The 19,293-nt window shown below is 47.8% G+C and overlaps 8 protein-coding genes across 8 annotated transcripts, besides 22 other annotated features; all 8 read right to left on the reverse strand.

Moving 5' to 3' along the window:
- Positions 1 to 644: part of a sequence feature (areas merged during assembly that could not be assigned to a particular haplotype. This can correspond to areas where the two haplotypes were merged or to regions with more than two copies in the genome that were merged during assembly.) that runs on past the window's edge.
- Positions 307 to 3,678, reverse strand: Tc00.1047053511283.180 (hypothetical protein, conserved; the record flags this gene model as incomplete). Its single annotated transcript, XM_815852.1, has 1 exon — positions 307 to 3,678. One exon carries the CDS (start codon positions 3,676 to 3,678, stop codon positions 307 to 309), a length of 3,372 nt encoding a protein of 1,123 aa, XP_820945.1.
- Positions 645 to 945: a sequence feature (areas merged during assembly that could not be assigned to a particular haplotype. This can correspond to areas where the two haplotypes were merged or to regions with more than two copies in the genome that were merged during assembly.).
- Positions 946 to 3,289: a sequence feature (areas merged during assembly that could not be assigned to a particular haplotype. This can correspond to areas where the two haplotypes were merged or to regions with more than two copies in the genome that were merged during assembly.).
- Positions 3,290 to 3,467: a sequence feature (areas merged during assembly that could not be assigned to a particular haplotype. This can correspond to areas where the two haplotypes were merged or to regions with more than two copies in the genome that were merged during assembly.).
- Positions 3,468 to 5,119: a sequence feature (areas merged during assembly that could not be assigned to a particular haplotype. This can correspond to areas where the two haplotypes were merged or to regions with more than two copies in the genome that were merged during assembly.).
- Tc00.1047053511283.184 (hypothetical protein, conserved) lies at positions 4,028 to 4,345 on the reverse strand (the record flags this gene model as incomplete). Its single annotated transcript, XM_815867.1, has 1 exon — positions 4,028 to 4,345. One exon carries the CDS (start codon positions 4,343 to 4,345, stop codon positions 4,028 to 4,030), a length of 318 nt encoding a protein of 105 aa, XP_820960.1.
- Positions 5,120 to 6,203: a sequence feature (areas merged during assembly that could not be assigned to a particular haplotype. This can correspond to areas where the two haplotypes were merged or to regions with more than two copies in the genome that were merged during assembly.).
- Positions 5,136 to 5,159: a microsatellite.
- Positions 5,291 to 5,336: a sequence feature (T-rich).
- Positions 5,360 to 6,385, reverse strand: Tc00.1047053511283.190 (U2 small nuclear ribonucleoprotein 40k Da, putative; the record flags this gene model as incomplete). Its single annotated transcript, XM_815853.1, has 1 exon — positions 5,360 to 6,385. One exon carries the CDS (start codon positions 6,383 to 6,385, stop codon positions 5,360 to 5,362), a length of 1,026 nt encoding a protein of 341 aa, XP_820946.1.
- Positions 6,204 to 11,401: a sequence feature (areas merged during assembly that could not be assigned to a particular haplotype. This can correspond to areas where the two haplotypes were merged or to regions with more than two copies in the genome that were merged during assembly.).
- Positions 6,508 to 6,529: a microsatellite.
- Positions 6,728 to 7,114, reverse strand: Tc00.1047053511283.194 (hypothetical protein, conserved; the record flags this gene model as incomplete). Its single annotated transcript, XM_815868.1, has 1 exon — positions 6,728 to 7,114. The coding sequence occupies one exon, from the start codon at positions 7,112 to 7,114 to the stop codon at positions 6,728 to 6,730; it is 387 nt and encodes a 128-aa protein (XP_820961.1).
- Tc00.1047053511283.200 (hypothetical protein, conserved) lies at positions 7,522 to 10,035 on the reverse strand (the record flags this gene model as incomplete). The annotated part of the gene is made up of 1 exon (XM_815854.1): positions 7,522 to 10,035. One exon carries the CDS (start codon positions 10,033 to 10,035, stop codon positions 7,522 to 7,524), a length of 2,514 nt encoding a protein of 837 aa, XP_820947.1.
- Tc00.1047053511283.210 (hypothetical protein, conserved) lies at positions 10,588 to 12,276 on the reverse strand (the record flags this gene model as incomplete). The annotated part of the gene is made up of 1 exon (XM_815855.1): positions 10,588 to 12,276. One exon carries the CDS (start codon positions 12,274 to 12,276, stop codon positions 10,588 to 10,590), a length of 1,689 nt encoding a protein of 562 aa, XP_820948.1.
- Positions 11,402 to 11,805: a sequence feature (areas merged during assembly that could not be assigned to a particular haplotype. This can correspond to areas where the two haplotypes were merged or to regions with more than two copies in the genome that were merged during assembly.).
- Positions 11,806 to 14,533: a sequence feature (areas merged during assembly that could not be assigned to a particular haplotype. This can correspond to areas where the two haplotypes were merged or to regions with more than two copies in the genome that were merged during assembly.).
- Positions 12,314 to 12,340: a microsatellite.
- Positions 12,660 to 12,681: a microsatellite.
- Tc00.1047053511283.220 (hypothetical protein, conserved) lies at positions 12,842 to 14,527 on the reverse strand (the record flags this gene model as incomplete). The annotated part of the gene is made up of 1 exon (XM_815856.1): positions 12,842 to 14,527. One exon carries the CDS (start codon positions 14,525 to 14,527, stop codon positions 12,842 to 12,844), a length of 1,686 nt encoding a protein of 561 aa, XP_820949.1.
- Positions 12,951 to 13,039: a microsatellite.
- Positions 14,534 to 14,916: a sequence feature (areas merged during assembly that could not be assigned to a particular haplotype. This can correspond to areas where the two haplotypes were merged or to regions with more than two copies in the genome that were merged during assembly.).
- Positions 14,700 to 14,727: a microsatellite.
- Positions 14,917 to 16,318: a sequence feature (areas merged during assembly that could not be assigned to a particular haplotype. This can correspond to areas where the two haplotypes were merged or to regions with more than two copies in the genome that were merged during assembly.).
- Tc00.1047053511283.230 (hypothetical protein, conserved) lies at positions 15,058 to 18,576 on the reverse strand (the record flags this gene model as incomplete). Its single annotated transcript, XM_815857.1, has 1 exon — positions 15,058 to 18,576. One exon carries the CDS (start codon positions 18,574 to 18,576, stop codon positions 15,058 to 15,060), a length of 3,519 nt encoding a protein of 1,172 aa, XP_820950.1.
- Positions 16,319 to 16,376: a sequence feature (areas merged during assembly that could not be assigned to a particular haplotype. This can correspond to areas where the two haplotypes were merged or to regions with more than two copies in the genome that were merged during assembly.).
- Positions 16,377 to 19,293: part of a sequence feature (areas merged during assembly that could not be assigned to a particular haplotype. This can correspond to areas where the two haplotypes were merged or to regions with more than two copies in the genome that were merged during assembly.) that runs on past the window's edge.
- Positions 18,984 to 19,008: a microsatellite.
- Positions 19,284 to 19,293: part of a sequence feature (A-rich) that runs on past the window's edge.

A 19,293-nucleotide genomic window follows, 5' to 3' on the forward strand; every position in this document is an offset into this window, starting at 1 on the left:
GTGTTCTCGCCCGAAACAAAGGCCACGATAACCTCTCAACATTTCTTCATAACATCAAAAAAGAGACGTGTATGCTTGTGTGTGCACACACTTAATGATTCCTTCATTTATACATACATAGAAAAAGGAAGTCACTAAGCAATTTAAAAAGCAAAGGAAAAATAGACATAAATGGTTTGCTTAAATGCGGTCAAAAGTTTCCTTTCACGGCAATTAAGTGGTACTCACCAATGGTCATTGAAACACCACTAAAGCGTGCAGAAGTGTTTTTTTTTTTTTTGTACAGTATTTCTTGCACTCTTCTGTTCATCGTGTCTCTCGCTTGAGAACAGAGGCTAATTGGCGTATTTTGTCCAACTCTAACGACGATGGTATTTTCAAGGAGCTGGCGGCATCATGTGCCGCCGAGTCACCGCGCGGGAATTGCTGAGGAAGTCGTGGCAATTTAAGGCCTCGAGGTCTATTTTTCGCTCCAAGTGTTTGCATGGGAGCGGCGGGCTTAACTGCGGAATTTTCAATGCACTCCGTTGTCGCAGCCTCCGTCTGTTGTTTCTTCCCCTCCACCTTTTCAGGATGCTGCGAAGAAGAAACCACAGCTGGAGCTCGTCGCACAGGACGAGAAATAGTTGCCCCTGAATTATCCGCAGGCGGTTTTGCCGTAGGCATTGATTCCTTACCTTCAGTCTTATCACCCCTTTCCTTTCCCCCTTGGCGCTGCCCTCGTCCTTCCTGATGTTGCTGCTTTGTATTTAACGCCTGGGAGGAAGCGGCTTTAGAAAAAGGTACTGGTTTCGACCGCGCTGCCGCCCCCTCCACTGCCACATGAGTTTCCTCTGCCGCCGGGTCAAAACCGGACCAGCGATACTTCCCTTCCGGTACAATCCACTCGCCACCGTCAGCCAACACGACGCCCATATCTCCCATCGTGTTTTGACTCTGTGACGGTTTTATGCCACGTCCACGTGATGCATCTTTTTTTGCGGTGTTCTTCTTCGTCTCCTTCTCCGTCTGTGATTCAGGCCACGATTCCACGACGACGCCAGGCTCAGGAGCAATCTTCAGCGGCTGCCTCTGTTCTGGACTAGAAGCTTTCGTATCATTAGCGTCAGCTCTCACTGTGTCATCCGCATCCTTCTGGGCACAAGGTGGAGGCGCCGTAAAGAACATACCTTCGTATGCAGCTTTTTCAGCCGCCTCCTTCTGACGCCGCCGCCTTTCCTCCAATGCTTTTTGTTGCTTGCGCGAAAGAATCAAATAACGGTTCCCACGGTTTGGAGACTGAGACCCCTTTGTTGGGGATTTTAGCAACAATCCTGCGTCACCGCTCGCCTCAACATCTTCATCAGGGACTTTGTTGGGTACAAAATTCAATGATAGGCAGCCACTCTTCCCGATATTTACGGACAATTTTCCGGTGCCGTCATCGTCCCATATGTCCTCACGCAATGGAGATGAATTGAACTCTTTATTGCGGCTATTTGTCCTCGACAGTCTTGGATCTTTCGTATTATTAGAGGCATTTTTCTGTGGCCTTTTCCTCTTAGTATTTGTAGAGAAGGTCAGAACACGATCACCTTCAATGAATACAAAGGATTCTGGTACGGTGTTTCGCGCATTCGTGCCACCGTTGTTCCCCGCCGTATTAGCGGCAAAATAACCGTTTGGCAATTGTCGCAACGCCTTCGTCAAATCGTCTTCCACCACTTGAGTAGATGCCTTTGTTTTTGTGGAACGGCTGGCCATCATTGTATCTTGGTAGTCACCAGCAGTCCTATTTTTTTGGCGACGTCCTTTTCTCTTGCCTTGTAAATTGTTACGCTCCGCTTCATTGCCATCATCCATAAGAGAGTTGCTACCATGCGCCACAACCTTTGGTTCACCTTCGCCCCCTTCCTTGCGCGTTCGAGGACTTGCTGAGTATACAGAAGTTCTACTCTTGTTACCCGTTCCATACCGTTTTGACTGTCTTCGCGCCAACGTCTCATTTTTTCCTTTTAAATCCTCTTCCTTTCCGTTAGCCCCCGCGCTCTCCTGCTGCTCAATCTCCGCAACCTTTGGAAGGACATACCGGGCGTATTCATCCAAAGGAATGGGTTCAGGCGGGGCACCGGGACCGTCGTCACCCTCATAGATGGCTCCATGTTCTTTTTCAATCACCGATGATGCTTTAACTGGTTTAAACGACCCTTTAACAACTCCACTCGTCACCGGTTTCTTCTCATTTCCTTTCAAATATGCATCGAGAAGGCGTGAAAAGGTCAAACTTTGCTGCTGCTCCATCACCCCATTTGGTTCGGTGACATCATCGCCAGTAAACAACCTTGAAGCCGCCGTTTCCCGGCGGTGAAAAAGAATAATGCTCTCGGCATCAAGAAGCGATGGAGCCAAAGACCACTCTGGAAGCAAACCCAAGTAAAGTAATTCTCCATTTTTTGACTTCGCCATCCCTTTTGTACCTCTCGTGCCTCCGGTATCCACTGACAGAAATTCCACAATAGCCCCGGAAATCATTTTTTTTGTTTTTTGTCGAATGGGAGGGGCGGCGGTGCGCCTGGTCTCGCGCGGAAGAAGTTCATAAGGGTTCTGTGGAATAAAAGAGCGAACAACAGAGTCATGCACCTCGTCCCACACGGAAAAGGCTGTGTAGGCGGTTGCCATAGAATCAAATGTGCGTTTCACGTATATTTCTGCCGCCAAATTCACAATATCTTCACAAATGGACTCGCAAAACATTTCAGTCGCTAAACGCTGCTCTGCCCCCCAAGCAATTACATCTGCCAATGAAAATGCAGGGACAAAACGAGGGGATGGTGTAAGGGCAGGTGTGGTACCATTTCCAGGTGATGGTGTCCGCAACCTGGAAAGCTCCCCAAGTGTTGGTGTTTGCGTTGTGAAATGGCTGATAATACCCATTTGCTTATGTGCATCGGCTATCGCGATCAGAGAATCGCGCGTCTCACTGGACAGATTTTTACTACCCACCTCATCTGCCACTGCAAGTAATGCAGCCGGAAAAGGTTCTGTCATGTACACTGACTGTTCTAGCAAAGAAAAACGTTTTTGATTCGCCTCGCGCCTCTCTGGAGACGCAAAGGCAAACGTAGTGGGCATTGACACACCCGTATCCGGGACCAAAAGCAATGGCTCTACAGACTCCTTGTTGGGGACGCCCCCCTTTTTACTTTGTTTAATTGACGTTGCTCCTTCTATTGACGTCGCTGAAAGGACCTCCACGGTTGTGTTCCTGCCTGTGAAGTGTGGTGACACGACGGATGGCAAAACCCAACACGATGCGGGATCCAATTTCCCAGCATCCCCCTCATCGTCATTGATGGACTTATGAGCACCGCCAGAGTCATGTAATAAAGTGCCGCTCCGATCAAGGCATTTATTTCGCCGTTGTATTTGCCTTTCTTCCGAGTGCACTTGCTTTCCTTGAATCCTGTGAAAGACGGCCCTCACACTTGCCTCGTATTCCTGCCGCAGGAGTTCGTCACGAAATTGTTTCAAGTAGGAATCCTCCGCGTCCAGGACGACAGGGTCGGGAAAAAACGGCGGCATCTCCGGGAAAACCGTCAACTCTTCGCAATAGACTGAACGACTGACGCCCATCACGCTGCCCCCTCGCCCGTAAGCCAGAGAATTCGCACTTTTGCTGCCACGGCCTCTTCGGCTCATCTTTTCTTAAATTTCCCCCCTTTGCTTCGGTGGTTGGTGCTCCCCGCTCCTCTTCCTGTGCACTGCCTGGGGGATGGGGGAAGAAGTGAAAAAAGGAAAAAGACAAAAAAAAACGGCGGTGGTGTGAGAGAAGCAAACGGCAACAGCAAAAAAGTAACCAAGAAAAACAAACCGTAAATACAAATCAACAAGCCAAGCGCGGCGACCAAAGAACAAATAATCGGCTGGGCGAAAAACACACAAATGCACACACCCCGAGACGGAGAATCCCAACACGGCCATCGCTCCAATCACACCATGCAGGTTATGCATGCCACCACCAGCTTCTCATTATCTTCCTCTCCAAAGGCTACTCATGTATTCCCTGCTTAGAATTCTTTCGTACGGGTTTTGGCGTAAACTCCAGCCCGCTGTACCGTGCCGCCCGCTTTGCCCGCTCAATATCATCTTGCTTCACTGCGTATTTATTCTGGAGACTACGATATTGCTGTAGCTTTTCCCGGAGGAGGGCATATTCCTTTCCACTTAACGCACACTCGGGATCGCTCTCCAGCTCCTTCAGCCGCTTGCTGAAAGAAAACTCAGTACCGCCTGTTGCCGATGATGCTGCCGTCGTCTTCGTCGTAACGGCTGCACCGCAAAGCATTCGCCGTGAAATGCACCACATTTGCGTCCGGCCAGTAACACTTCACGAAACGAGGAGTAAAGGGAAAAAAAAATAAAGCCAAAAAAAAAACATCTAAATAAACATGGGCTGCACGCGAGTGAGTAAAAGCGGCAAAAAACATTTGTAAGCAACTCAAATGAAAGAGAATATGTGTACTTATGTGTGTGTGACAGGGAAATAGAGAGAAAGAGACACAGCCGCAAGAAACAAATGAGAAATCTTCACTGCTTCAATGCCAATAAACACCAAAAGCAACGACGCATACGTGTAGTCAACTCCTACTTTCATTGATTCAGTGTTTTTTTTTTGTTGTTGTTTTGTTTTTTTTCCTCGCCGATACCAAAAAGTATTACCATGCAGCTGTGAAGGAGCCATGCCTTTTGCGACTAAATAAATGCAGTCACACCACCGCCCTCCGTGTTGAATTCGTTTCGTCCCGTAAAATAAAGCCGCCGTGCGTCCCCACATAAAACTCACTAACGCCTACACGCACTTTTCATTTTGCGCAAAGTGCATGACGAGGACGACGGACGCGTAGGTGTCAGGAAAACCCCCGGGAAAGGGCCAAAATCAGAAGAAACCAAAAAAAAAAAAAAAGACGTCTATGGAAAAAGGCAAAAAAGATCACAAGTAGAAGGAATGAAACGCCTCACAAGAGTTCAGTCCCAAATAAAATAAATAAAAACTTTTCTTCTGAACGCAAAAATAAGAATTGGTTTATAAACGCAAATCGGTGTCCATCTCCTTTTTTGGTCCCTCACACGTTAGCCTCACCCACCGCCCCTCAATGCACACACACACAAACACACACACATTCCGCTTCGTGGAATTACTGTGTTTTAAAGAAACATCCCTCACTCGCCCTGTTACAGCAGGGGACCACCTATCACAGGTTGCAGAGTCCACCGGCGTCCACAACCCGCCTTTACTCTCCTCTTCCCCCCATTTTTTTTTTTTTTTCCATTTGTTGTTGTTGTTGTTTTTGTCTCTGGTGTGCGTGTTGATCGCCGCCAATCAGGAGGTGCGGGCTCGTTTGGACTTCGCCCCCTGCTGCTGCTGTTGTTGCTTTGCGGCCGCCTCCAATTCCATGATCTCCTGCTGTATTTCCAGAAGCTCTTCTTCTGTCTCCGCAGCCGCCATCTTCGCCTCGAGTGCCTCCAGACGGGCTTGGGTGCTGTCAAACGCCTTGTGTGTAGCGTCCAGTGCAGCCACACCAGTAGTCGTCGTCGTCGTCGTATTCGTAGTGGAAGCTCCACCCGCATTCAAAGCCATTTTATCTAAACCATCGCCACTGTGGATGTAATTTGCTGCTGCCGCCGCCCGAGCCTCTCGACCACGTTTTCTCATCTTTTTGCCGTTCACCACGCAACCCCAATTAATCCCTGTTTTCTCGCCATCATTTCCTCGACCACCACGACTCTTTTCTCCGAGGCGTCGCCACTCCCCCACAAGGCCCTCAAATTCCTCCCGCATCTTCTCCACATTGCGCCTGTCATCCTGCGTGACGCGCTGGTAGTTAACAAGCTTTAGTTTTGGACAAAGAAAAACAACGAACGCCCGCAGCCGTGCCTCACTTTCCCGAAGAGTCACCGGATTATGTTCAATGGAGAGTATCTCCAGCTTTTGCCAGTGCGATAGAAACAACAGATCACGCAGTTCGCTAAATTCGTTGTGATCCGCCAAAAAGGCACGTACATTTGGAAGGACTGCTGCACACGTCGCCTCGCTTACATGTGAAAGACGGTTGCGATGCACAATGAGGGATTTCAAGCGAAGCATCATTTTCTTCGCCGGGTCTACAAAACCGGTTGTCCCCTCCATCGCCGCCGTACCCGCGCTGCCACCACCGCCAATAGGAAAGTATTCTAAGCGTACAAGCGGGTTCTGCGAGAGGTTCAACACGTCAAAGCTATCGTTCAGCATTAGCAACAACTGCTCATCAAGAACAGTTAAACCGAGACCGCGGAGGTCAATCTCGCGCTCCAGCAAAGTGTTGGTAAACTGTGGAGCGCGCCGGATTATGTCCAGTGTGAGTCGCATGAACGCCTGCCTTGTATACTCGTCCCTTATCAAAAAGGATTCACTTTGTGTTTCCGTTTGTGCGTGCGTACATTAAAGTTGGTATTTTATGATGCCCACAGAAACAAATCCCCACACACAAAAAATAAATAAATAAATAAATAATTGAAAGAGATAAAAAACTTCACGCGTTGGTGCATCGCCAAGAGGAGTCACATAAATCTCAAATAAATAAGCCATTCAGAATACCTAACGACACAACCACAATAAAGGAAGCAAAACACTGATTTTCTTCTCACCATTCACCTCCATTCAAACGGACGCTCACGCCAAGAATTAAATAACGCACTCGTTATTAATGCTTCATGTATTCTCTCCTTTTTCACCACGGTGTCGAAGAATGCGACGGTACCCTTTCAGCTTGCCGTGCTCATCATACATCGGTTCCAGTACGTAATTCGTCATGGGTGTCGTGTTGGGCGTAAGACCCTGTGTAAATTTCTCGATGGGCACTAACACTGGGATGTTGTACGCAATTCCGAATGTTATGAGCAAAAGTGGAACTAAAAACACAAACTCGCGGATACCAAGCGGGATGCGCGTATTATAAAAGGCCGCTAAACGAAATAAGTGCGGGTTCTTCTTCGGTGGGGGCACGGCATTGGCAACGCCAGGAGGTTTTGCAGCGGAATTACCCCTGCCACTTCCGCCACCACACATACCGCTACTGCTCGTGCCATCGGCTGTCATTGAAGAATCCTCCCCCTCCTTCTTCGGCCCCTGCTAGTGTGTTTGTCCCAAGCACGCACCAAATGAATAAGAGAAGACAAAAAAAAAAAAAAACAGCAAGGCATGACAGGCCATACTCCACCCCCACCCTGATGCCACTCCGATGAGAAATGGCAAAATTTTTCTCTTACGGAAAAAAGGGCCTTCCTTTCACCTCCTTTTTGTGTTTTTTTTTTTAAATTTTCTCAGTCACTTCCAACCCAGTGAGGTGAATTTTCACCCGTTTAACGCAATTTTATTTCACTGAATTACGTTGCTCGCATTACTGCGTAATTATCATCATTCATTTATTTTTTGTGGGCTGCAAGCCTGCCTCGTTCAAGAATTAGATGGAGACACCACGCCGCCGCTTACACTCCGTCTATCATTCACTGCTCACCAAGATCTAGCGTGACACTTGTCAGCACATCGTCGGGGCCTAACACAGGTGGCTCAAAGGCGTGCGTAGCGACCCGGGCCAGCTGCAAAACTAACTGCAGGGGCACTGTTTTACCCTCACATCCTGATGACTCCGTTTCGCTCTTCTCGCGTTCACGCAGAGTGAATACAATGCAGTTCCTCCACTTTCCCCCCTGTTCCTGTTCCTCCTCCTCTTCAACCGCTGGTAGCGTCACACCCGCATCACTCAATGGGGCAACATGGAAAAGCGCATTTTCTTCATCCGATGCTCCACGTTCCTGTTTCTTCTTCTGCTGCTGCTGCTGCTGTGTAGTGCCTTGAAAGCCCATAAACAGGTAAAGAACAAATGGATCTCGTCTCTCTCCTGTCACTGGTAAAAAAACACGCGCGGGAAGGAGTGTGTGAGCGGCAAACAAGAGAGTTAGGGCCGCTTTAGGCAGTCGAAGAGGAGCATTCTTTTCCTTCTGAAGTGCCACAGCAGAACGCAAGGCGTTAAGATTTGACTCAGTGTAAAGAAAAATCGAATTTTGTAACATCACAACCTCGTTACAACGTTGATTCCCAGCACTATGCTTGCCAGCATCTCCAAAAGTAAGGGCAAGCCACACACGACGCGACCCTTCAGCACGCTCCTGCTTTTTGCGGCCCATAAACATCTTTCTCTTCCCCTTTTTGCGGCTTTTTGTATCATCCCGATATCCGTGCTCCTGTTCTTGAAGGGCTCCAAGTGCAAGGTGGTAGCTGTGCAAACATCCACCCACACATGGAAGCTCTTCCGCCCCAAATATGATTTTGTTTGATACCGACTGCGAGAAACTGGTGCCGCTATCTTTTGAACCATCTACCACAAGGGTTGTAGTTTTCCCAGCCTCCATGATAACAAGATTCCGCGCAAACAAACGACGGCCCTCCCTTGGCATGTTCGCATGCTGCGTAAAAATATTTCGTAGAGACTGAGCAATGCAAGGCATGTTGAGCATACCACCACAGAGTACAACAGCGTCAATGGCACCATCCTCCTTTTGTTCTAAGAGATGAAGATATTCCACAAGAACCCTTTCAAATGACTCAATAAACCCCCATTCCCCTCGCAGCGCGGCATCAACACGAACACGGGAAAACGTCACTGTATCGCGCATGTCAATACCCTCCGCCAGTGCTTCAACCTCTACTGGCACCTGAGCAGCCTTGCTCAGTGCCACCTTTTTTTCCTCTGTAATAAGCAGCAGTCGACGCTGGGCACGGGCGGGAAAATCGCTAAGGGACTGATAACCCAAGACACGACGCTGCTTTTGCGCAAAAGTCGTGGCAAGACTCTCGCGGAGAGCCAAGTTGACAGCGTCGCCACCACCACATGAAGTTGCAGCAAACCCAAACTCTGCTCCTGGAGAATTAACCGCCTTCTGACTGGCGCGGAGAAAAACTGTTCTCGGTTCATCTACGAGGCAACCACCTTCAAGGCAAAGACGAGTAAAGGACACACCCAGTGAACCCCACTTAACGACAAGTACACGTGAATAAGGCCACGATGACGCAACAGCACCATTGATAGCTGCCATTGGTGATGCTGATGCAGAAGAAGGTAAAAGAAAGTAACGGTTTGCCATGGGATGAGACTGATGTGGGCGACACGAGACGGCATCCATCGCCAACAATGCAGCTTCGTCAGAGAAAAGCACCGAAACGTGCATTGCAACAGCACCCAAATGAGAATTCAGAATCGCATTCCTCAACCACTGAATGGCATCGCGCCGCCCTGCATCTTGACTGCCACTAATTTCCTCTTCCTGTTGAGAATTGTTCAACATTACCGCCCCTTGAAACAAGTAGCGGGGCACTACAATCGTGAGGATAATTTCCGGCTGCTTCGCTTGCTGTGGTGTTTCTTCCTGCGAGGAAAAGTTCTCAGCAGTAGCTGTCAATCCACAGGCACCATCCACTGTATGCTTTTTAATGTGGTTAAAGAACCCAACAAGCATATCTTCCGCACTAATAAAGACGTTTTTTTCACCGACTTCATCGCCCCGATTTGGCAAGCAAAACCCCGGCTTTTGCGCCTCATCACCCTCCCCCGTCAAAAGTGGACAAGACCCCTTGAATTGCTTCCCCGCAGCCTCTTCAATTTCACGCTTGAGGGCCAAAGCAGCCTTCTCCGCATCGTCATTATTTCCCTCTTCAGGATCGCCACCCATTTTGCAACGGCGTTGTTGTTCTTGGTGGCGCTCAGCAACAGCAGCAAAGGCAAACAGATACGGTACCACAACCTCCGGTGCCCGTGCGTACAGTGCACGAGCATCTTCGCCAAAAAGAATCTCTTCATTGCCTGCAAATGCAGCCATCACCGGGGTTGAGCGGTGACCAGCGGAGTTGGCGGTTAATTTAATAGGCGCGGATTTCTCCTCTCCAGCAGCCGTAGCAATAGTGGCGGCAGCAACAGCCACCACAGCGCTGCTGGAGCCCAACGATATACTAACGGCATACATCGCACTCTGTTCTTACTGTCTCGAAACCCGACCCCTTTGGTTTCTCTGCAACGGAAACTGAACCTAAACATGTAAACACACATGTGTGGAAAAAATGAATAATAGTATTAAAAGGATTAATAAATTACTCAAAAAAAAAAAAAACGACTCAGTTGATTTCATATATGCATGTGCATCGACGATCGGGAAACGTTGTTGTAAGCAATCAAGCACCCACGTTCACCCTTCAGTCAGAATAAAAAAAGGCGTACGACACAGGCTTGTGGTGCCGGAAAACGGTATGAACTAAGCCACTCTCCACGCTCACAGTGACGATAGAATTCATTTTTATATATTCGTTGAATACTGTGAAGTAAACGTCCCATTCACTTAAGACAAAATAAACAGGACTTTTTCTTCATTAATGTCAATTGCGTACTTCAATCTGAAAATCCAAACGACGCAAAAGATAAAAATAAAATAAAATTACACAGGAAACACACACACAGAGAGAGAGAGAAAAAAAAAAAAAAAGGTAAAACAATTTCTCTACGAGCCATGTCAGACAAACGCCTATATTCCTCCTTCACGCCCATTCTCCATTGCGTCAATGCTCTCTAATTCCTGGGTGATGTTGTCCAAGAACGCAGCAATGTCGTCCACCTCCACAACCCCGTTGACCACACTGGCATCGATCGCATTCGCCACCTTTTCAACATCATATGGGCGTTGCTGTTGTTGCCGTGGTGCTGGCGATGGTTGTTGGTTTATCGCTTGTTGCTGTTGTCGAGGTTGCGTTAGGGGAGAAGAATGTTTCAAAAGTGAAGAGTGTATTGGTGCCTGTGCGACATTGCGTGTACCAAACTCAGTGCGCAGTACAGGCTTGGGGTCGGCAAGACCAAGTTCTACTAAAATGTCATTTTCATCAAGAGCATCATCATTGCCATGATTAGAATTCGTTTGGCTTTTATCAGCTGAGAGATTATCTCTAGTAGTTGTAGTTAACCCTTGTGTACCACGGAGATTTCGACGATACGCTTCGAGAACTCGCTTGTTCTGTTCGTGTTGCGTCAACTGTTGCCTCAAAAGCCGACGCGGCGAGGATAATGCGGTCGAAGGTAAAGGGCGTGAGGAAGGTGGAGACTGGGCACTTGGCGACGATGATGTTAATTGCGACTGGTGTTCCAGCGAGGCAATTAACTCACACAGTTGGTCTTCCTGCTTCTGTAATCGCCGCTCAAGTGTCATGACAACGCGTCCATGTTGCTCCGAGAGGGACTGTGTCTGCTCTTCCACAAACAGACGCTGACGCTTTTCCTCCTGTAACATGCGCCGGAGGGTTTCCACCTCTGCAGCGTGTTCACTAGGACCGTTACCATTGGCATTCTTGTTAGCAGCGGCAGTATTATTATTCGTATTGGTGGTGGTGGTGACGGTATAATTGCCGTTAGAAGCGCCCGTGGGATATTGACCGGAACGGGATGACTTTCTAAAATCCCCTTCCCTGCTAGACGATAAAGGAGGGGAAAAAGGCCGATCTTTCTGTTGTAATCGTTGAAGCTCTTTTCTCAGTTCAAAAATAATTGCTATTTGCTCCTTGTCCTTCTTCTCCATCGAGGCAATCTTTTCCGAAAAATGACTCTCGACACGTTTAACGATGCGCTCTATTTCTTGTGCTTTTAAAGTCGCCTGCTTCTGAGAGTGGGGGCGAGTCGGAAAGCCAGCGTCGCTGTTGATAGGTGATGCCTGCTGCTGGAGCACAAAGGCAGAAGGTTCACCCTGCAAGTATTCGGCCAATGTGTGACTTATTTCCACCAACTCCGAAAGTAGCTGTCGCACCTGATGGCCGTTGTCACCGCTACCGTGGTGACTCTTATGATTTCTTGTCGAAGGCGTCACGTAGGAACTGCCGTCGGGTGACAATTCCATCCCCCTCACAAAGCTGACACGCCGTGCTTCAGACGAGATGCCAGTCGCTGGGTTACTGTTGGCGATAGTATTATAATTCCCACGCTGCCTCCCATCGGTCGAAGCTGCTCTCCGCTGCTCGACGCCTTTCTCACTCATTGCACCTACAGTCCCAGCACGCCGGGCGTTACTTGATGCCGCGCGGCTTTTGGTCAGGCGCCGTTGTTGAGCGTACGATGAAGACGCGGCGACTCCACCCGCCATTCGCTGCCGACCACGCTCCACCGCAATTGACGACTGCGAATAAAAAGGCATTGGACCATTCGGTGAGGTAAAGCGCTTTCCCGGGCGCATACTCGGCACTTGTGGAAACACGTCGTGTTCGAATCACAAAAAAATAAATAAATAAATAAATAAAACAATGGCGAAGGAGAACACTGCGCTGAGCCACAGTGGACCTCCCACAGAGGAGAGGAAATAACTTCGTGCAAATAACTGAACGAAAGTAGTAACATTAAGAAAAAGAAAACTGCGGTACACCAACATGTACGTGAGTGCACAAAACGTCAAAAAAAAAGAACACACACACACACACATGTCGAGCTGATGATCTTACCAAAATGCGTTAATACCACGGTCTTAGTGTGATGTGACTGAAAGGTGCCTCTCACACACAAACACACACACTTTCTCTATCTATGTATTTATATATGTCTTATATCGGTCTGTATCCTCTGTTGTTTGTTTGTTTGTTTGTTTCCCCATTACTTTGTTTCCTTCTTCAGCCTCCGTAACGCCAAAAAGCCTCATCATACACACACCAGCAACACAGTTGCGTGGGGGCAAAACAACAGAAAAGGAGGAGAAGGAGGGAAATGAAAAACAAATATATATGTAAAGAAAGAAACAAAAAAGTCCCTCATTCTCTTTCCTTCTTGTGTTTTTTATGCTTATTGTGGTGATGTTGCTTCTTATGCTTTTCCTTCTTGTGGCGTGAACGTTTATGAGACCTCTTTTCGCGATCGCTTTCATCCTCCTCGTCATCATCGTCATCATTGTCGTCGCTTTCTTCCTCTTCTTCGTCATCATCGTCCTCCGCTTCGTCTTCTTCGTCTTCCATAGACAAACCGATTCGCCGCACCGTGACTTTCTTCTCAAGATACGCCAACAAAGCCGCCTTTTCACGCTTGTCCAGAGCCGAGAAGACAAGTTTATTCTCCGTTGTGGTGCCGGTATGCTTGCCAAATTGGCCGTAAACCACCATTTGAAACGTCGCACTGCCACCTTCTGACTCATCCACCTCCACGTGTGAGACTTGGCTAAACAGCGCGCGTGTGACGGGACGATGAAGAAAAAGAAGGGCAGAGTGCAGAACAAAGAGAAGTCCATGAGCGCCCTGGTGTAAGCAGCGGAGCACGGAGTATCCCCTGCTCGTTTGGTACTCCTTGTTGAATCCACCAAGCGCAGTCACACCCGTTAAAGCCTTCAAAACCCGAATGAGAATTTCACTTACACGTCCCGACATCATTGGTGCGAAGGTATTCTTGATTTTCTTGCTTCCCTCCTCACTTTTTACCGTTGCCGTGGGTGCGGCTGAAGAATTGCTTTGGTTGTGGGGCAGCGTCGCAAGGAAACTGTCAATCTCTTCCTGTGTTTCCAACTGGCACCGCCACGGGTGTGCCTCGTCAAGGGCAAATCCAGCGGGACAAGAAATAACAATGTGCCTGTACGTCGTGGTACGCACCTTCAATGGATTGCGCAGGATTATAACGACGTATTGCGCGAGTTCCTCGTTTTCCTGTTCCCCAGAACCGCTGTCTGGAATGTCACAGAGATACAACTGCAGAATATCGCTAAGCGGTGCAAAAGGTGCAACTCCACCACTCCCTGCCGCCCCACGCTTCTTCTCCTCCAGCACCAAGGAGTAGTTCGACAGAATAAGTTTGTAGCGCCCAGACGGATACGAAAAGGTGATATCATCCATCACCGCAACGATACGCTCATCCTCACGATTTCTACCAGCCATCATCATAAGCAACTGATTATCCGTCCCCTCATTGGCAGCAGAACCAACCTCACCAAGGAGACGGGACTGGTACTTTTTAATCGCTTCCTGCGTTTCAGCGAGTATCTCGCGTCCTGCCTCTTCCGTCTGTTCGTGATCGACGCACACGTTGGGAATCGCAAAACGAATGGAAGTCAATTCCACTGCCACACCTCCTCCACTCTGTGTCGTTGTCACAGAGGACTGTGGACGCAAGGTGAGTGAAAGATCGTTCTTTGTCGTTGCAGAAGCACTTGCAATGAGGGAAACGGGGATACTAACAATGGGCTTCTCCACCACACTCGCAGGTGTTCCACTGCTGTGATGCTGTGGCTTGGGCAAAGAGACTAGCTGCAGTAGGGCCTCCTCATCGCCGTCCGAATTGGCGCCATTCGTACCATCGGGCTTCCCATCCTTCTTTGGATTCGCCAGTACCACGCCACTGTCACCGTTCGCATTCGACTTTTTGCGCTGCTGCTGACGCGTGGTCCACCTAAGGGCACCCCAGTTTTCAACCGGCAGCGTATTGGTGGCCACAGCAACACCTGTCAAGCTGGACATAATACAATTTCTCCTCCAATAAAAAAATTTCTGTTAAAGTTGCTATAAAAGTTAATTAAATTTAAAAAAGTACGTAATTGTATTTATGCACGTATATATTATATATATATATGCTATGTGTAGCGACGATGATAATGGGCGGTTACACAAACCACACTCGGTGCACTTATCCTTTTTTTTTTTTTTTTTTCTTTTCTCTTCGCAACCCAATCAAAAGCATGCAAATCAGAAAAAACAACAAAAACAAAAACATCCAAAGAACAAAGTCACCACAAAAAATATAAACCTCAAAATTGGAAACACACACGCACACATAATATCATCGCAATAATCATAATCGAGAAATGATAGAAAAACACATGACCTGCAGGCAGTATTGTGTCCGTAAAAAAATGAACAAAAAAAACTTCCATTTCATATCCATAACAACAACGTTGTCGATTGCTTTCAGTTCAATTTCGTTTTTTTTTTTTTTTCTTTTTCGTCATTTCGAGCTCCAATGGCACCATCCAAATTCAATTCCTTACATATCAACAAGAAAAAAAGGCCATCGCTATCGTCGCCGCAATACCAAAAAGAAGAAACCAACTCAGAAAACACGAAAATGTATGAATTTTATACTGAACCTTCAGCAGCTCCGAAGGTGTGGAAAGAGTATACAGCAGCATCAATGGCAAATCCTCTACTTCGCCCAAAGGTACCCGCAACATGTCTTTGTAAAGTTGACGAGCCGCGGGATCCAAAGCTGCTAGCCGTGAGATCCAGCAGCTCATCGGCCGCACCGATGTGCCTTCAAAAAACCACGAAGGCGGCCACAAGAATGTCCACCATAACCACCACCTCTGAGGCGCCGAGCATTCCCTCATGAATTCCGAGAGCGTGCCTGATGTCCCAAAAGAAGTTATTGCGTCATTTGATAGATATTTTCCATAGTGGCGTTTGACCCATCCAATCAGTCTAGTGAAACGTTGACGAAAATACGCCGCGTTGCTCTCGTCGTTGTCTTCGTCCATTTCCTGTTCATGGGACTTCTCCCAATCCCATTCCTTGTCGTCCTCACTCCGCTGCTCAAGAACGTCTTCGTGAGAACGAATAAAAAGATCAAAGGCATTCAGCCATCGAATTTGAGCCTCCTGTGAAATGAGCTCGACGGCACGAGTTCCCGCATACGTCTCTTCCTCCACTTCTTCTTCCGCAGTTCCCATTTCTTCTTTCATCGATGTTTCCCCTCCACCCGAAGGCTTTTCCACCACATCCGTATCCAGAAACTCATGTGAACTGAGTTGAACGTCCATGCTTTTTGCAAGTGTGACGCTTTTTTCGACTGTACTTAATTCACCATGCACCACATTATCCCCGTCATCGCCAGCAACAGTTTCCTCGGTAGTTTCCTCCTTCCCTTCCAATTCATCACGTTGGTTATTGACAGCTTCCGGAACCTCATCCCTATTTGGCGGAGGTTGGGAAGGAACCGAATCGGAGGCCAAAGAGGCATTGCCTTCTTTTACCCCTTCATACTCCGGTGTCAACCGCACCGGTTGCTCCAGAAAGCACCAAAGACCACGAAATAAAGGCAAAAAGTCAATGGCCTTGCGAAAACTATCATTATGCCCCTGCTCTTTGAACTTCTCTTCATTCGTTGTGTTAAAAGACTTTTGCGTAGCACTCTGGTTCTGGCTCGATAAATTCAGCCGCCATAAAACAATTGTCTGCCATTCCTCTTCATGCTCATACCAATACTTCACCTCCGCCAGAATATTTCGCATCATTAAACCAAAATTCTCAGCAGATATAGAATCATACCCGTTGAAGGGATCGCTGGTACTCGTCACAAATTCTCTAAGTATGGCCTCAACATGTTCTCTGGTAGGCGTCATCATAGAAGATGCCTGATCAACCTTTTCACTACTGTCGTTCTCCGAATTTGAAAAAAACCGAGGTTTCTGCGGCCGCCGAATTGCTTCTTTTTGTCTGTTTCTATCAGGTTGAATCAAAGGGTCAAACTGAAGGAGTGCAAGAGTTTGTCGACGGAGTAGGACAGAGCGTAGTATATGACCGTTTTGACCCGACAATAGTCCATTTTCCCCGTGCTCGTCACCCACGGTAACTTCAGTAACCGCAGCTCCGACGGAAGTGGACATCTTATTCATCCCCGAAAATTTAGAAGACATCTGATGAAGATACGCCTCATACAGCGGCCCCATAACGACATCCTGATACTCCATTAAGATTCCCTCAATCAGATTTGAGAGATGCAGAAGTTCCCGCGTGAGTCTAAGGCAGTTGCGACGCTCGTACCAATCCTCAGGAGTGACATCTTGCGTGACAAGTTGTCCATTCGCAAGCACCTCCGTATATCGTTTAAGTTTTTGTTTCTCTCCTGTTTCTCCGTAAATACTGCTGTCGCCACTACTCTTTTTGAGCACCCGCCATCGCAAAAAAGAGGATCTGATACGGTTGTTATGGTTATCGCTACTAATTCTTCTTGAGAATATCCATTTCACCATCGTGATAGCCTCGCGCAAATAATGCACCAGTCGATTCAGATCTGCCTTGATGCGTGCTGTCGAAAACCTACTCGTTGATTGAGGATATCCCTCCTTTTGGGAAAAGGCAGCATTTTTATCCCAAATAGCATCTCCATCACTCTTAATATGCATATTCTCCTCATCTTCTTTGTCTCTCAAGAGAGAATCAAGAGAAAAGCCATCAACCAAACGGCTGCTTCCGTCAAAGATTGTCTCGGCATCAACGAGTTCGCGCCGCATGCGTTGTAGTCGTATTGCAATCATTTCTTGTTGCACGGTCACATAACGCGCAAGAAGTTCCTTGACGACTGTTATCATATCCTTCAGCGTCACACGGACAGGTGGAGGGGATCGCATCGTCATCAGCATTACCGTCGCAGACGTCCCGCCACGGTGAGCGCCTTTTCCCATGGACAACCCATGAATCTCAGTGCGCCACTGTCTGAGCTGCTCCAGTCCGCGAGTCACGCGAGCCACCGTTTCCTCGGGAAGTGGCTCATACCAGCGGTCACCAACCACCAGTCCTAAAAGCAAACGAAACACAAACAAAAACCCGATAATCCCCAGCAACACCACTCCCAATGTTACAGCAACACGCAGAGGACTCTCAGAAAAATTACTAAAAATCAGGTCAAAGCATCGGGACCAAAACGTGGTATCCGCCCCACGTTGTCTTCCACGGCGTCTTCGATTAACCAGGAGAGCTCCACCGAATCGCTGCGCTTGAGGTGTGATAAAGGAACCTTCCTTCTGTTCTGAATGGCGTGGAACGCCAATTATAAAGGGCATATTCACGCCAACTGAAGCACTGCTTCGCCCATTATTCTCTTCTTCGCAATCATCACGGTTGTTGGCAGCTTTCCTTGCACGCCCTGTTGAGGAAGAACTTACCAAATCGTCGTCGTGAGGAGAAGCTGCAGGAGAACTTGTACAGGGCATTCCGGACGATTTCGCTCCATCATTTAAGGGATTGTTTGGCCTTGGGATCGTGTTTCCACCAACGGGTGGAGTTTGGTTAATCTGATTGGAGTTAGGCAGAATACCGTCGGTGCTGGTAGCAGGTGGCATGGCCCTCCCACCGTCACCACCATTTATACTGTTCGAACTTTCATTCGCACCAGCGCTCGTGACGGGGCACTCTGGTCCAGACGTCTTGTTTGCCGCGGATGCAGCGTCTTTAAGTGCTTGCAACTCCTTAGATGCCTCCACAATATCCATCAAATGGTAGAAATAATGTTTACCACTGCTATTGAACCGTGACGAAAGACTTTTCCCCCGCGTCATCTTGATTGCAAGTACCGAAGTTGGTGTGTCTTTAATATATTTTGTGGTCACAGAAATCGATTTCACATTTTCCCATGCAAATTCTGCCCTCAACAGATCGCCGGTAAAATAACACCCAAAAGCATCAGCCATGAGAGTGCCCTGAAGGCCTTGGTAGGTGCACGTGTGACGCACCGAGGCAACCCGCTGCTTCTGAGGTGTGCTAGAGGGCGTGGATGGCGCCTCGTCCCCTGCCATTTACTGTGGCAGCTTTGAGACAAAAAATGGCAAAAGTGAAGCAAACAACAACTAAAAATTGATGGTTGCACTTGTTGTGAATCCACAACCCCCTCTGCCTGTTTGTTTCCCGTGCGTCCGTCTGCCTCTCCGTGTACGTCCGCCAACCCCCTCACTTCCTCTTGGAAAAAACGACGACAGTTTAGAAAAATAGTTTATTTTTTTTTTTTTCCTTTACTTTTCTACAATCTGCCTGCAGCGACTTTCGCGTTTCACGCGCCCGCACACTATGTTTCTCTATTTTTTATTCAAACGTTCCAAAAACAAAGAACAGAAGAATGTCACTCACAATAATTGGTGTATATATGGGACTGGCTTTTTTTTTCTTCCTTTTCTTGCTCTTGTCTATTATTCCTCTGTGCCCTCCCAAAAAAAAAAAAAAAAAAAAAAAAAGAGGTTGCTGACGTCTAATGCCCCTCTTTTTCAATGGGCACGGCTAGGCAGCAACGTGAAGAAGACTAAGGGATGGTCAGAGGCAAAGAAATAGCAGTAAAGCATCAAGGAACATGCATACACACCATGTGTGATATGGCGACGTGTACGTCAACAAAAAGTGAGCTGCGACAGAAGAGAAAAAAAAAAAAAACGGCAATGCCACGGGCATCCATTTTGTTGCGGAAGTAACAACACGCGTCTGCAACCTCAGTAACACCAATACCAAAATTGACAAAAAAATAA

The sequence above is a fragment of the Trypanosoma cruzi genome, genomic scaffold (assembly GCF_000209065.1).
Source record: "Trypanosoma cruzi strain CL Brener 1047053517087 genomic scaffold, whole genome shotgun sequence".
Lineage (NCBI taxonomy): Eukaryota > Euglenozoa > Kinetoplastea > Trypanosomatida > Trypanosomatidae > Trypanosoma > Trypanosoma cruzi.